The sequence below is a fragment of the Maniola jurtina genome, chromosome 14, assembly GCF_905333055.1.
Source record: "Maniola jurtina chromosome 14, ilManJurt1.1, whole genome shotgun sequence".
NCBI classification, from domain to species: domain Eukaryota; kingdom Metazoa; phylum Arthropoda; class Insecta; order Lepidoptera; family Nymphalidae; genus Maniola; species Maniola jurtina.
This window is the reverse complement of record NC_060042.1, coordinates 9,848,665-9,863,936: the sequence shown is the minus strand read 5'-3', so window position 1 is coordinate 9,863,936 and position 15,272 is coordinate 9,848,665. Positions and strand designations below refer to the sequence as shown.

General features: G+C 36.0%; 2 protein-coding genes across 3 annotated transcripts; both read right to left on the bottom strand.

Moving 5' to 3' along the window:
- Positions 1–523: 523 nt before the first annotated feature.
- Positions 524–2,496, bottom strand: LOC123872211. Its single transcript, XM_045916394.1, has one exon. It carries the CDS (start codon positions 2,344–2,346, stop codon positions 547–549), a length of 1,800 nt encoding a protein of 599 aa, XP_045772350.1. The 5' UTR covers positions 2,347–2,496; the 3' UTR covers positions 524–546.
- Positions 2,497–4,132: 1,636 nt separating this feature from the next.
- LOC123872213 lies at positions 4,133–13,597 on the bottom strand. 2 transcript variants are annotated; one of them, XM_045916397.1, is made up of 4 exons: positions 13,430–13,597; positions 7,418–7,538; positions 6,540–6,639; positions 4,133–5,987 (listed from the first exon to the last, which is right to left on the bottom strand). In XM_045916397.1, exons 1-4 carry the CDS (start codon positions 13,469–13,471, stop codon positions 5,813–5,815), a joined length of 438 nt encoding a protein of 145 aa, XP_045772353.1. In that variant the 5' UTR covers positions 13,472–13,597; the 3' UTR covers positions 4,133–5,812. The 2 variants fall into 2 exon arrangements, with proteins under 2 accessions (XP_045772353.1, XP_045772354.1); XM_045916398.1 differs by having other exon boundaries at positions 4,133–5,930; positions 13,430–13,592.
- Positions 13,598–15,272: the final 1,675 nt, after the last annotated feature.

Sequence of the window (15,272 nt, the reverse complement as noted above, 5' to 3'; positions counted from 1 at the left end):
AGAGATCAAGTAAGTTCGGGTGTAGGAGGTATTCTTTGAAACTACACCTAACTATCATCCGATTTCAAAAATTCTTTTTAGATTTAGAGAAGATTTAAAGGACAGAATTACAAAGATATAACCTTAGGTGCTACGTGTAGGTAGGTATAATTAAATATATAACCACAGATTAGACATAGAGTGCTGTACTTACAACCTAAAATACCTAGGTACATTATTTAGTATTACTTCAATGCAAACGTAGTTAAAGATAAAACAAAATGAGAATACTTATATTCCCGAAAATGTAGAAAAATTTAGAACATTTGCGTGATATGCATTGTTTATAAATATCTTGAGTATAAATCGCATTGGTTTCGATTTAAATTTACATATTTATTTTATTTGAATCTAAGCTTATCAGCTTCTGCAATATGAATGCTGCAAGATTCTTCAATAACATAAATAAAATAAAATACCTATGTACCTACTATTTTTACAATGCCTTCTTAGGAAGTACATCTAGAATTTATATTACTAAATACAAACTATATACGGGACTTAGTACTACTGCCAAAAAAATATCTTGTTTCTCTTCTTAATTTTTATCACTCTTTTACATTTTTTCGGTCTCTTGTATCGATTCAAAATGATCTCTAGAGAAAACACAAAAAAACTTATGCAATACATGATGAAGAGGCCGTAGAAACATGAACTTAGTGTCTTTAAGCCCAATGGTTCGAACGTATTAGTGTCATTTACCTTCCTGTGCAGTAACCATTCGTTTCTTATGTCCATCCATATTTTGAGGACTAATCCTGACTCTACCGACCGACCGACGAGGCGATTAACTTCGGGCGCAGCGGGCCATCGAGCTCGCATGTGAATACATGCCGGCACACTTGTTACACGTTCCTCTAATATATGAAGGTCTCTTCTATAATACAGTAACTGCGTTGTGTCTACTGCCAGTAAAAATTTCCTCCCAGCTGCCATTTCCTTCAAATAATGCGGAATTTCGCTCAATTTTATAGAGTTGTATTTATTTTCAATAGATGTATTCCTATACAATTCAATGAACGTCGGCATTCCACCAAGTTCATCAAAAACTTTCATAGCTTCAGCCAGTGTTTCAATGGGTGGCTCTAAGATCGTTTTCCGTAGTCCATCTATAAGTTTACCTTGGTATGATATGCGAACGACTAGACAAAACCAAATCCAAAAAATTAATAAGCTATTAATTATCCTATATTTAGAGTTGATGTGAACTTGTTGACCAAGAAATATTCCAATCATTTGAAACAAATTTCCTTTATTAGACTTCTCTTTTAGTTTTCCAATTTTTTTAACTACTCTCATTATTACGTTGATAATAAGGATTGCTAAAATAATTATAGGCGTAGACATGTTTAAGAAAGGCATTATAGCTTTTACCCACTCATATATTTCTCGGCGTTTAGGTATGCACCACACAACTTTCACAGTGTAGTAAACGTAAGATATCTGGGATCTAACGTATCTCATTGAAACTATAATAATTGAGGGTGCCATAATATCGGCTTTGTTATACACCAAGTTGTTAAAAGAACCAACTCTTGTACCGTTTAAGCAAGTACTAACCACGCCATAATCGACAGATGACACTATCTCCATTGTAGAATTTACCTTTTCTATTATTAATTTCAGTAGATTGCCATCAATACCACCAACAGCTGTAACAGTATCATTTTCTTTTTTCAATTTCACATAGGGAATGTTCTCCAGAAGTGTTACTCTGATAGGGCAGCCATTGAAATTTCGAAACTTTTCCATAAAATACTTCGTTGTATTGGGCCGTAAACTTACAGGAATATAGTTGTTACAAATACCATTCTCATAGGGAAAGTATGTCTTTAGTGACACAGTATCGTCAGCATCATAACCCACAATTACGATATCACCAACATCATTATCCCAAGCTGTTTTAGTGAATTCAGTAGAAATCGTAGAAATAGTTGATAGCTCACGATTCGCAATCACCAAGATTACTTTAATAGGAACTACGATTACATGATTTATCATTTTTAGAAAATATTCAAACTCATCTGGCTCTACGGCAAAGAAAACTGTCTGTTTATACAGAACGTTCGTATGAAAATCTGTATAATTGAAACCAACATCCTTATTCATTGCAATCGTAACAACAGTTCCTTCATAAAGTTCCAAGAAATCTGTTATTTCTTTACCATCACAACGCTCCCAAACTATTGAAGTCAAATGATACTTGTTGAAAGCGCTATTTGCAACAGATACAGCTTTTTTAATTAATTCAGAAGTTTCTGAAAGTTTTATATAACTAGCAAAAACTACAATTAAAATAGTTTTCATTTTTATGTCTTTAACTTAGTACGTCTTATTGAACAGAGAAATGATTTTGTTCTGTTTTATAACACTTATCAACACTGACGATATTAAGTACAATAATTACAAAAATCAACAAAACAGTAGGTACTAATGCTATGTTCGACAGATTGATTGCTACTTACCACTTCGTAGATTATATACAAGTACCTATTTTACTTAGTTACTAAAAAAAACCGGCCAAGTACGACTCAGACTCGCGCACCGAGGGTTCCGTGCTGGGGTAATTTTTCCGACATTTTGCACGATAAATTAAAAACTATTATGCATAAAAATAAATAAAAATCTGTTTTAGAATATACAGGTAAAGCCCTTTCATATGATACCCCACTTGGTATAGTTATCTTACTTTGAAAATTTAAACACCTACCTACCTGCCAATTTTTTTGATTCTAGGTCAACGGGAAGTACCCTAAAGATTTTCTTGACAGACACGGCGGACGGACGGACAGACAGACAGACAGACAGACAACAAAGTGATCCTATAAGGGTTGCGTTTTTCCTTTTGAGGCACGGAACCCTGAAAATATCGAAATCAATGAATCACAGCTATAACGCGTGTATAGAATGCAAATATTGAACTTGACGAATCACTTTTGTTTTTCCATAGGAAAGTGCTATAATGCTACAGCGATTATAATTATTATTATACAAATGAAAACTTGCATCAGCATTAGCATTATCAACCGATAGACTACCTAACAGACAAGGACATTTTGAGTTGTTAACAGGGCTCTCTCCGTCACTCGTTTCATACAATCATAGTTCCAATTTCATTTGAATATTAAGCAACCAAAGTCCATGAAATTTTGCAGACATATTCTAGAAACTAATATCTGTGTCTGTGGTGTTTTAGATTTTTCTAAAAATATGTAGTTTTAAAATTACAGGGGCTCAAAGATTTGTATGAAAATTTTTAAGACCGCGTAACTTTGAAACCGAATATTTTAACAGAAATCTGGAAAACCACAGACATAAATATTAGTTTCTAGAATATGTCTGCAAAATTTCATGGACTTTGGTTGCTTAATATTCAAATGAAATTGGAACTACGATTGTATGAAACGAGTGACGGAGAGAGCCCTCTTAACAATAATTGATTTGAGTTTTTATTATGTTGACATTTTTTTAATAATTTATTTTACTTTTGCTTGTGTAAAGTCTATGTATGTCTTTCTTAAGTTAATATTTAGTCTTGACTTTTATTTTTATACAAAAATTTAAGATAATATTCAAACACCAGATAAAATCGTAAAATGTATAAGGCTCATCAGACATTATTTAAACATATTGTACCTTCATTTTATTGAATAAATCATTCATTCATAGACGTCCACAGCTGGGCGTTAGGTCTCTTGTAGGGACTTCCACTGCAATCTGGATCCAGCAACTCTCTGCGACTCTTTTAATGTCGTCTTTCCATCTAGTGGGGGGTCTTCCACTGCTGCATTTTTCGGTGCGAGGTCGACAATCTAGCACTTTGAGACCCCAACGTCTATCAGTTTTTCGAATGTGCTGATGGACACTTTAGCTTCGCGACCCGTTGAGCCATTGCTCAACGATTACTCTGGTCTCCTCATATCTGATTTGATAACGTAGAGAAACTCCAAGCATAGCTTCCTCCGTCACCCGCTGAATGACTGAGCTTGTTATATTAGGCCCATAGTTAGTGACCATATTAAATTATTTTACTTTAAAAAAAATTTGCTTTTATGAATTAAATTATTTTGCTTGAATAAAAAAAAACTTGCGATCATATTAAATTATTTTATTAAAACAGATCGAAAATAGGTGGTAGATAAAAGTTACAAAATGCAATCTTATCTTAAAATAAGTCAATTATAAAAAATTGAATGACAGGTATATATTACACTTACATTTTCGAAGAAGCCGTAGACAGAGGAATCTTTTGGTAAGTGCGGGACCAAGGAGAGACCCGAACTGGGCCTACATAGTTAGGGCCCTAAGGTCGTCGTTGTGGACGTGATTTACCACGAGATCAAAGATGTCGGACTACTGTGTCTCTCTTTATATACTATGCTATTACAAGGTGTAACCAACGCTAGCAACGAAGACATGAGATAGTACTACTGATGATTATTGATAAGATGCCAAACAAAAATTACGGATTTTTTTTATAAAATTCTGTATTTATTCAAAGTTAATATATTGCAAATAAAACATCTGACTGACGCTAGAGGTCAACGAACGTTCCGTAAATAGGTCACTCAAAGTCAATGGTGCGTCGTAGGAGGGGCATAGACTCGAGTTTTGCACGCTATACAATGCGGGTTTGAAAAATACTAAATCACTGAAACTACAAGATTAGAGCAAAAGAGTATTGGCATTAGATTGTGTAAGTAGTATAATAGTAACGCTAAGCTTTTGCTAGCGTTCTGGTTACACCCTGTATAATCATAGTCGTACGACGGGTTTGATTACAATTACGCTTTCTTTATAGCAAATCGTATACATAAGGTAAAACAGTGCAACACAGTAGATTGTGGAAGCAGAGCGTTTGTAGAATTAGTACTTTAACTTAAAACATTATTATACTCAGTATAAAAAGAAATAACAGCAATATAAATTGTACTTGGTTTATAGAATTGTGAATTATGAGGTAATTTTCACAGTGCTTATATTATTTTGTACACTTCCTGACTAATTGTGCAAAATACAAGTAATTAGGTAAATAAATATACCTAGTAACAAAATAAAATAAAATGTAACAAAACGATTTTAAAGATAAAACTGCTCACCGGTCTCGAAATAAAATATAAAAGTGATGATTATTATTATATTAATAAAGTATTATCATTAAACTGATAGAAAACGTACGCATCTTTTGTAATAACTTTCGGCAGTTAAAATAGCTTATGGTAATAATTTCTTCTTTTTTGTGAAAAAGGGGAATGTTTATAAGGCACGGTCATAATAGTAGGTAATCCTGAATATCTTTAGTAAAATATTTCTGTTTTAGCTTAGGTACTATTGTATAAGATTATCTTATTCTAAACATATAGGTAAAGCCTTTACCAAAATATTAATAACCATATCAAAAAGCAGATCTAAATCCTTACTTTACATAAATAATTATAGCTAATGTATTTAATATAATGTAGGTACTGGATACTGTGTAAGTAATAAATTACATAGCCTATTGTTCCAAGAGACGATTGTCAAACATTTACTTAATTGTATAAACATCGACGCAGGTATATGTATAGATTTTTTGATCCGTATAGAGTATTTCTGAGCTGTAGGTACCGTTCCGCAAACAATTTTTAAAATATTTTGATTAGGTATTAATACTCGTATCTTTGTTTTTGCATTCGCCTCATGTACTTTGTAGTTTCGTAATATACGTTCTCGAATCACTTAAATTCTAAAAACTCTATCTTAAATCTTTGAAGAAACTTCTAAAAAGCGCCATCTATCCGCCACGCTGAGTCAACACGGCGTCGAACAGTAAAATAGCTCCGTTGATGATTGCCAAGGAAGCTTTCGCTAGATTCTTGTTGGTCCAATCCGATTTGGAAGCGTGCTGATATCTGAAAACAGAGTATATTCTATTTTGAAGAGTCTCCGATATGGTAGGGTGCTGATATCTGAAAACAGAGAATGTTCTATTTTGAAGAGTCTAAGGGCCGGTTTTACCACCACCAGATAAACTTTGCCAGATAACTTTGGGAATATGTCAAAATGACATGATTATTCAATTGAATAATTTGTTAAAATTTTTCTCAGCGAAAGCGTAATTAAATAAAAGCTCTGGATCTCGAACCTAAATCTGCGCGAACCAGCTTACTTATCTATTTGGTGGTAAGAAGGATGATAGCAGAGGCGTCTATGATATCGATCAGAAAGAATTGTATCTATGCTTACCTACATACAAACACTCCACTGTCACAGAGTCGATTAGGGCCTCATCATCATCTTAACCTATCACGTTGGCCAAGTGCTGATTGGCAAATTAGAACATTATGGCGAATTCTGGGGTATAGGTTTCCTCACGATAATTTCCTTCATCGTTGAAGAGAAAATAGTTTAAAACGCACATAACTACGAGAAGTTAGAACCCCGGACCCCCAACGAAAGCGAAGCGAAACGATGCGAAGGCTTCTTACTGCCTACGACTGTACTGTATAAAAAATGTTTACTTATCAATGATGACAGCTCCGCTGGCGACGAACAAGGCCACACCCACTAGCGAATAGAAGACATCGATGCGTTTGTGGGACGGTGTCTGCATTACGTAACCTGGAAGTAATCAAGGAAATGGTTTCAATTTCAGCTTTGCGTAGGACTTTAATAAACATACTGCAGAATAACAGCGAGCAAATGGGTATACGGGTCACTTTATGTAAGCATTGTTACTTAAAATTTCAATTAAATTACAAATTTACCGCTGCGCATGGACATTTGCAGCATCAGAGCAACTTCGGATAGCCTCAAATCGTATAGTTTTGAATGTAGGTAGGAACCGGTTTTACATAGTGGGTGGTGGAAAAGTATACCAGACGTGTAGGGGGCAAAGATTTAATTTGTTTCTGTAGCCGTTGGGAAAAATGGTGTTATACCCCGTTTTACGCTTCGGAGTGCACGTGGGCCTGCGCCTGATCTCTCTCCCGTTGTGTCGGATTGCCGTCCTATCAGACTATGAGGTTAAAGATATAAGATTACACCTGTATTTGCATATACACTTATATGCCCGTAGTCGCCGTTGAAATTGGCTGCCGTGAGCCATGGCAGAAATTCAGCCAGGAGACTCTATTATCTAGTTTAATAAGGTTAACTGAGTTTAATGTGACCGGTACCGTCTCCTTCAGACCATCATGATGGGCAAAATTGGGGGAAAGAGAAGCGTCAGTAGAAAAAGAAAGTCGTGGCTTAGAAACATCCGAGAATGGACTGGGATAGCCAACGTAGCACTACTTTTCCGTTTGGCAAAAACAAGAAATTATATGACGAGATGACGGCCAACATCTAATGGTGAAGAGGCACCAGAGAAGAAGAAGAAGAACTGAGTTTAACGTACCAGCAGCTGCTCCTGCAAATATGATGAGGAATCCGACGAATGTTCCGGTGACAAGCATGCCAACATCTGCTTCAGCATTATAGCTGTGGTAGTGCAGCGCCACGCAGGAACAGGTGAGCGCCTGGAAAAGAATAGAATAGAATTAGTTTTATTTACTGATCCAACACATATTTAACACAATAAATATTTACACAAATAACATCTTAAAATTTAAGATAAGTCTAGTATGTATCGCGCTACGAAAAAGCCCGAACTCGGCTAAATGTTGTGTGTACAAAATCCAAAACGCCGCATCACAACGCAAGAAACAGGAGATAAAACCAAATTAAAATGATAAGGTCTTTAGGATTTTAACACATCCATTCAACCGACGTGGTTCGGTTCAGTTGATGTAGTAGCGTCTTGGATGAATTATAGCGTTGACTAATCGACGGATACTTCGATCAAACAATCGATCCATCATTGATTGATGGTGGATCAATGGGCGACTGGTGATTGATCTACCATTGTGATTCATCACCGATCGACCGGAACAGAATGATGGCGGCGTAGGACTCGAGAAACTCTCTCATCGATCGATTGACGATTATAACGAATCGATGTCAACATGGATCTCATTCTACTTATTTACAGATCGACATCAACTTATGGGCATGGTAGCATTCTTTCTCTGGCTGATTTTATTAAATTGTTCCCACGTAACATTATTATGACACATACCTACCTACCTACCACTTAATAAGATTACTTTAATGAGGAAAAAATATTACTAGTTATAAAATGTCAACTAACTTTGCATAATACATATTAATATTTTCTATACTTCTGCAGGTATCGAGAATAGGTAAGTAGGTACTTACTTCTTATAATGTATGCAAGGTACTTATTTTTATTGTTGTACGTACTAAGGTATCACCTACTGTTTATTATAACAACAAACTAGGCTATGGTTTTGTATTACAAGCAAATTATTGCACATGCATAATTCAGAAGACATTTGAAGAAATACAAGTATACCTAGGTACCTGCCTAGACATAACCTAAGTGCCTACTTAGCGTTTGGAGCGATGTGTTAAGTATTCGGTCGTAAGACTTTAAAATTTATGCATGTACCAGCTACCTGATAAACGTTCATTTATATGTAGTAGGGATAATTACTAGCTGATGCCCGCGACTTCGTCCGCGTGGGCTAAGGTTTTTACAATCCCGTGCGAACTCTTTGTTTTCCGGGATAAAAAGAAGCCTATGTCACTCTCCAGGTTTTTAACTATATTCATGCAAAAAATCATGCCAATCCGTGGCTCCGTTACGGCGTGATTGAAAGTCAAACAGACAAACACACTATCGCATTTATAATATTAGTATCTATTAAGGTGCATGACAGGGGTCTGTTCGCGAAATTCAAATGTAATTTGGTTTTTCGCAATTTGTAAACTAATACGACAAAGTAGGCTTATGGCATTTTACGAGTAATTGCGCCAATGGCAGTATCGTCCTCACAGGTTTATATAAAAATCTTTACTTCAAAGGGGTCCAGTTTAAGAAATTAGTAATAGTATCGACTAATTTGTAACTCATGTCAAACTCATTATTTTGACTTGATATGATTTATAATTAAACAAAAAAGATTTTTATTTATTTTTCATTTTTTATTTATCAATTTACGAGGATATGGCAAGTAGGATGTTTCTGGCGTAAAGCATGACGCAATATTTCATATCAAGAGTCCATAAAATGTGGTGATGTCATTACGTGGTCGCGATTGCAATGCAGTGCTACACACGAGGTTATCAAGGCGATGGACCTTGCCTCAATTACTGGCTTACATCGAGAGAACACAGTCTCAGGTTATATTCGGTTTTGAGCATTACATTACAAAGGTGCAGCTCCAAGCCGGAGGAATATTCGTTTTTGTAATGGTGATATCAAGACGGTTAATTTTTTGGTCATTTCTGTCTTTAACAGGGCTCCCTCCGTCAGTCGCTTCATACAATCGTAGTTCCAATTTCATTTGAATATTAAGCAACCAAAGTCCATCAAATTTTGCAGACATATTCTAGAAATTAATATCTGTGTCTGTGGTGTTTTAGATTTTTCTAAAAATATGTAGTTTTAAAATTACAGGGGCTCAAAGATTTGTATGTAAATTTTAAGATCGCGTAACTTTGAAACCGAATATTGAACAGAAATCTGGAAAACCACAGACATAGATATTAGTTTCTAGAATATGTCTGCAAAATTTCATGGACTTTGGTTGCTTAATATTCAAATGAAATTGGAACTACGTTTGTATGACGCGAGTGACGGAGAGAGCCCTGTTAATTCGGCATCATTCACTCGAAATGAAACATCTGAACATAAAATGAATCTAAAGTGACAAATAAAATGTGACAATCACTCGAGTGAATATTTATTCAGTATAATCGGTCTGATATCAACTTTACACTGACTTGTGGCATGTTTTCATTGCCGCTCTGCAATGCTTGAAATTGTATAAGGTAGGTATTTATGCATTACAAAAGTGTGCAAGGTTGACTTAGATACCTACTCGAAAAAATGTACTAACCTTGAGTCCGAGCTATTAGTTGCAACATTACAAGCATTATCTATACTAATAAATAAAATTGGAGTGTCTGTCTGTAATTTCAAAATAACTACCACATATTAAGGTCATATGGTTATTTGAACGATACCATAACTGAATCACACGTTTTTAAAATTTTTGTCTGTCTGTCTGTCTGTCTGTCTGTCTGTCCGTCTGTCTGTCTGTCTGTCTGTCTGTTTGAAAAGGCTAATCTTCGGAAAGGCTGAACCGATTTTATCGGTATTTTCACATACAAGTAGAGGATTGACCAGGGTGTAACATAGGCTACTTTTTTAACCGACTTTCAAGAAGGGAGTTGTGTTTTTCTACCTATGTACACCGAAATCGCCGAGATTTCAGAACCGATTTGCGTCATTTCTTTTTTAATCGATAGAGGAACTTTGCGACATTGTTTCATAAAAAATTTGGATTCCAACTCCTCAATCCTGATGCTGCAGGGGATCTGACCAAGCCACGCGGGCGAAGCTGCGGGCATCAGCTAGTAATTCAATAAAGGTAGAGCTTGTCTATTTTGTTCTTTAACTGAATGCCAGAAGCCTTGCCAGGAGCATTTGCTTGTAACAAATAATCAAGTCAGCACCTACGCATTTAGTAGGTACGCACCTTAAAGCATCTTAATATTGAAGTTACGCATACCTATTTTAAGTTAATGATAACTAGACGTGTGTAAACATTGACTATGAGGCCAGCTACCGTATTAGCCTTGACAAACGATCATTTACGACCTCCGCACGACTTTTGCATTTTAATTGAACAACATTGCGTCTTCAATAGAAAGCGTTAGAGAAACTAACGACATTTTGTTTTCTAATTTATGTTTATAAGGATTTCCGAGAGCCGCATAACAGGCCGATTAGCGATCCAGATAGATAGGCCTAATTTCCTAGTGGACTGTAAGTTGTAACTGTAAGTAAGCTAGTAAGTGCTAAATACCAGTACTAAGTACTAAAGAAAGGGGGATAGGAAGGACTGGCTTGACTGTTTGTGAAATTAGGTGCATCTGGCGATACTAAATAGGTATAGGTAGATAGGTACTAGGTAGGTATAGGTAGGTATAATGTCAGATAATATTTTTAAACGAGTCGAATGTTATAACAGTACCTACCTAAAATATTTTAACAGAGTATAGGGTACAGCTATCACTTATCGGTGTTGTTGTAAATGAATTTTTACTTCAAAAGTCCTTGAAAGTGTCGAAATACCTACTAATATGTACACTACAACGTTCCAATGATTTATTTTTAATATTTCCTCATAATTCTAATTAGCAATCTTAAAATATAGGTAGACGGAAAACTTTATCAAAACAAAGGCGGCTTTATTATTATTCTTAATTTTGATTTAATTAGGTAAAGTTGTGTTAGCGGAAAAGTTGGATGTAAACTGACGTACCTAGGTACCTATCGTAGGTGTATAGGTACCTACCATTTTTATCAGAATAAAAAAAATTGGGCTTGGAATATAACAATCATCGGTTTTTGAAAAAGAAAACTAAGAAATAATGAAAGAAAGATATCGATAAGTGGGTACCCAGAATAAGCAAAAATAAACAATGGGTGAGTATATTTTCTTGTACTTAAAAACATTTCAAAAAACAAAAAAAACACTTTTAGAACATCATACCTACCAGATTCTTTAACTAAATAAACGTAATTTATTTTATTAGGGTGATCGATATTAATTAACTAAGTAGGTACCACCTACTTAATTATAAATTTTGTTTGTTTAATATAATGCAAATCCAAAAGTTAATGTCCTCTTATCAAAACAACTGGAAATATTCTTTACATATTGCGTGACTGCTGATTATAATGGGTAAATTAATAGGCACCTACAATGAAGTCATAATTTTTACATAAAAAAACATAATGAATCACTGTATATGCGTGGGTATAGGTAATAGGTAGTAGGTACTAGGTATGCATATTTATATTGTGTAAGTGCTACGAGTAGGTATAACAACAATATAAACTAGAGATGGCAATGAGTAGGGGTACCTATGCCACGCTTGTCGTAGGGGTGATGGCCGAAAAGTCCTTGGTTGAAATCGATAGAGTCATAGAACACACTTTGAGTTAAGTTTCAGCAGTTAAAATGTTAAAACGAGACAGATTTATGCGCTGTCTCGTTTGAACGCAAAGTCGAAGCCAAAGTCAAAGTCAAAGGGGCACCCTCCGGCACGATATGGACGGACGATATAAAGAGGGCGTAAGGCGGCTGGGACCTGGGTAAGGAACGCTGAGGACAGGGTGTTGCGGCTCTCACTACGGAAGGCCTATGTCCAACAGTGGACTCCGCAAGCTGATATTATATGATAGGCTATAAGTATCTATGTAAAATAAATGCCTAATATTTTATTGTAGATGGGGTAGCAATACATATGTATAGTAAAATAAAGAATGTAACGGAAATTCCAAATGCCTTTTTTTTTTCAGAAAGATCAGTTTCAGCTCTCAAATTATATTCTTACTAATCCTAAAAGGTAAAGCAAACTTTCCTTAAAAATCATAAAAATCGACATTGGGAGATACGAATCTGGCCTTACGTGCCTAACTTACTTATGCTTATAAATAATCACTAACTTTACCCCTGGAAATAATAATCGTTAAATCGTCTGAATCGTAGTAGTATAACGAGTATATCGTTAGCCGACTCGAATGGGGAAGGAATATTACGCATTTTATTCCCAAGAAAATATTATAAACAATAACAAGGTAACCAGTTGGTATACCATTTTCACACAACGCACATTAATATTACAACATACCAAGCGCCGCCAAGCGGTTTAAAGCGCCCCCGAAACGATCAATCGCGATTGTCAATTTTTACGTGATTGATGCTCATTGTCAATGCCAAATGATCGTTTAGCAAGACAATTGAAGCAATTGTCAATTGCAACTACGGTATTAAAGGACATTGATGGAAATTTTGATTGATGGCAATTGACGCGCTGTGTATTGACGTTCAATGAGAATCGTTTTTATAATCATCCAGCTCTGTTTTTAAAGATTTCTTGGTAAATGTTCATTAGTGAAGCGATATTTTAATTTATAACATTTCTTGGACCAATGTCTAGTTTTTTTTTTTTCGTTTTTTGTGGGTAGAAAATGCAAGAAATAACTATATCTGCGTTTGAAATCATATTTCGAGCGACTTGACTTTCTTCATTGCAGTTCAATATCAGACTGAAGCAAGCGCAAATGATACACCCTCATTTGGAGCTTCAATCGCTCATCATTTGAAATCTTCAATCACGTAAGCATTGTCAATTGCAAATGATCGTTTCGGGCATCCTTAACAGACGCATAATACCAAGCGGTAGACCTTTTATCTTTCAATCATTCATGCCTACAGGCTATAAGCTTAAGATTAAGTTTGGATTAAGGATAGATATTTCCCAAACTCACCAGTTCCAAAAATTTGATGATGGATAATCTGCTGATTGCCATTTTTTTGCCTGTATTTATTAAATTCTCACTGGTTTGTTTACACTGAGACGCGAGCGGCGTTGTACGGGCGCGACGTGTAGACTGTTCACTGTGCTAGTACGGCTGACGGCACGCGAGAAACGAAATCGAACGCGGGCGGTGAATGACGAAGGGAGTATGAGATCATAGCTCGTGGGACCATAATAACGAATAAATCGAGACTGAGCCTTGAGGTATTGTCAAAAGTGTTATTCTCGAAGCAGAAGTTGTCTTTCCCCTACAGTTAACATTATGAGGGGATGCTCCCTTTCAAACCGGTGTAGGGGAGTTTTACAAGTTACAATTTACATTTAATAACAGTTTTACATATAATAATGTTACGTATAAACTTGTAATAGTAAAGCCAGAAGCAGAGAAAAAAAATAAAAACCCGTTAAGTGCGAGCAAATATATCTTTTTTTAATTTTCCCTTAAAATTGAGGAAATGGGGCGCTTTCAAATTGGAGATTGAATTCTACGTATTGAATTATACCTATGTCAAAAACTGAAACTTGTGTATAATTTCAGTTAATTCAAGGCCAAGGTCCCCAAAAAATACAACAATAACCTTGACCCAGTCATACTGTCTCTATAAGGAGAGTCATTATGGGGTCTCTACGGGAAGCGATTTCCTTCTATCTTTGAGCATGACATCAAACTTGTCGAACGGGTCTGTGAAGCCGGCCCCGTGAACGCATTCTCTACGCATGCTAGGTACATCACGACTCACGAGGTATCACTGTCAAAATTATTGTAGAGTTTGTTTTTTAGTAAACGCTTCACGCTCATAACATTGTCAAGGATTAGCTTTTTAGCTTTTTCCCGCAATTTCATCCGTGTGATATAATTTATAGTCTATACTCTATAGCAGCCAGTGTGTCCTTCACGTCCTCACCTATAGTGCTGAAACGTGGACACTGACAAATGGCCTTGTTCACAAATTCAAAGTTGCTCAGCGAGCTATAGAGAGGGCTGTGTTAGGAGTTTCCCTGAGGGATAAGATCCGAAATGAGGAAGGAGATCCGCAGGAGAACCAAGGTCACTGACATTACAAACTATTAGCAAGCTGAAGTGGCAGTTGGCAGGCCGTTGGAGCCGGAAACCGCGTGCAAGCGTAATATGTGGGACGCCCTCCAGCACTATGCACCGACGATATAAAGCGGCTGGCGGGAAGTGGCTGGATGAGGAAGGCTGAGGACCGGTGTGGTGGCGCTCTATAGGGGAGGCCTATGTCCGACAGTGGACATCCACAGGCTGAGGATGAATGGATGATGACTCTATACGAGGATAATATAAGTACGTAACTATCTATCAAAGAAAGAATTTTCAGGATCGGATCATTTTAGTTCCGGAGATTACGCCTTATATCCAAACTCACTCTTTATATTACTAATATTAGTATAGATATGCCTAGGTAAGTACCTAATTAGACGTGATCAATCTGCTAGATTTTATCAAAATCGTGAGAACCAGATTGACTGATTCCTTCACTGGTGCATTTAATTAAGCTGGTTCACTTAATACAATGCATCAATGTGGACTAGAGTTTACGCGTTTAGAAGCGCAGTTTACGTTAAAACTATTTTTAAATATCAATAAAACCAACTCGCTCAAGGTTCATGACTCGGGTTCAGTTTTATTGTTCGCTTTACAGGTGTTTTATTTACAGAATCAAGCGTCTGTTATTTGAGCATCGATGTATTTGAGTGATTCAGCATCAGTGATTTGTGATTTATTTCACAAGGCTCTATTGGTTCTCAACGTTTTAATCTCGAACCGCTGT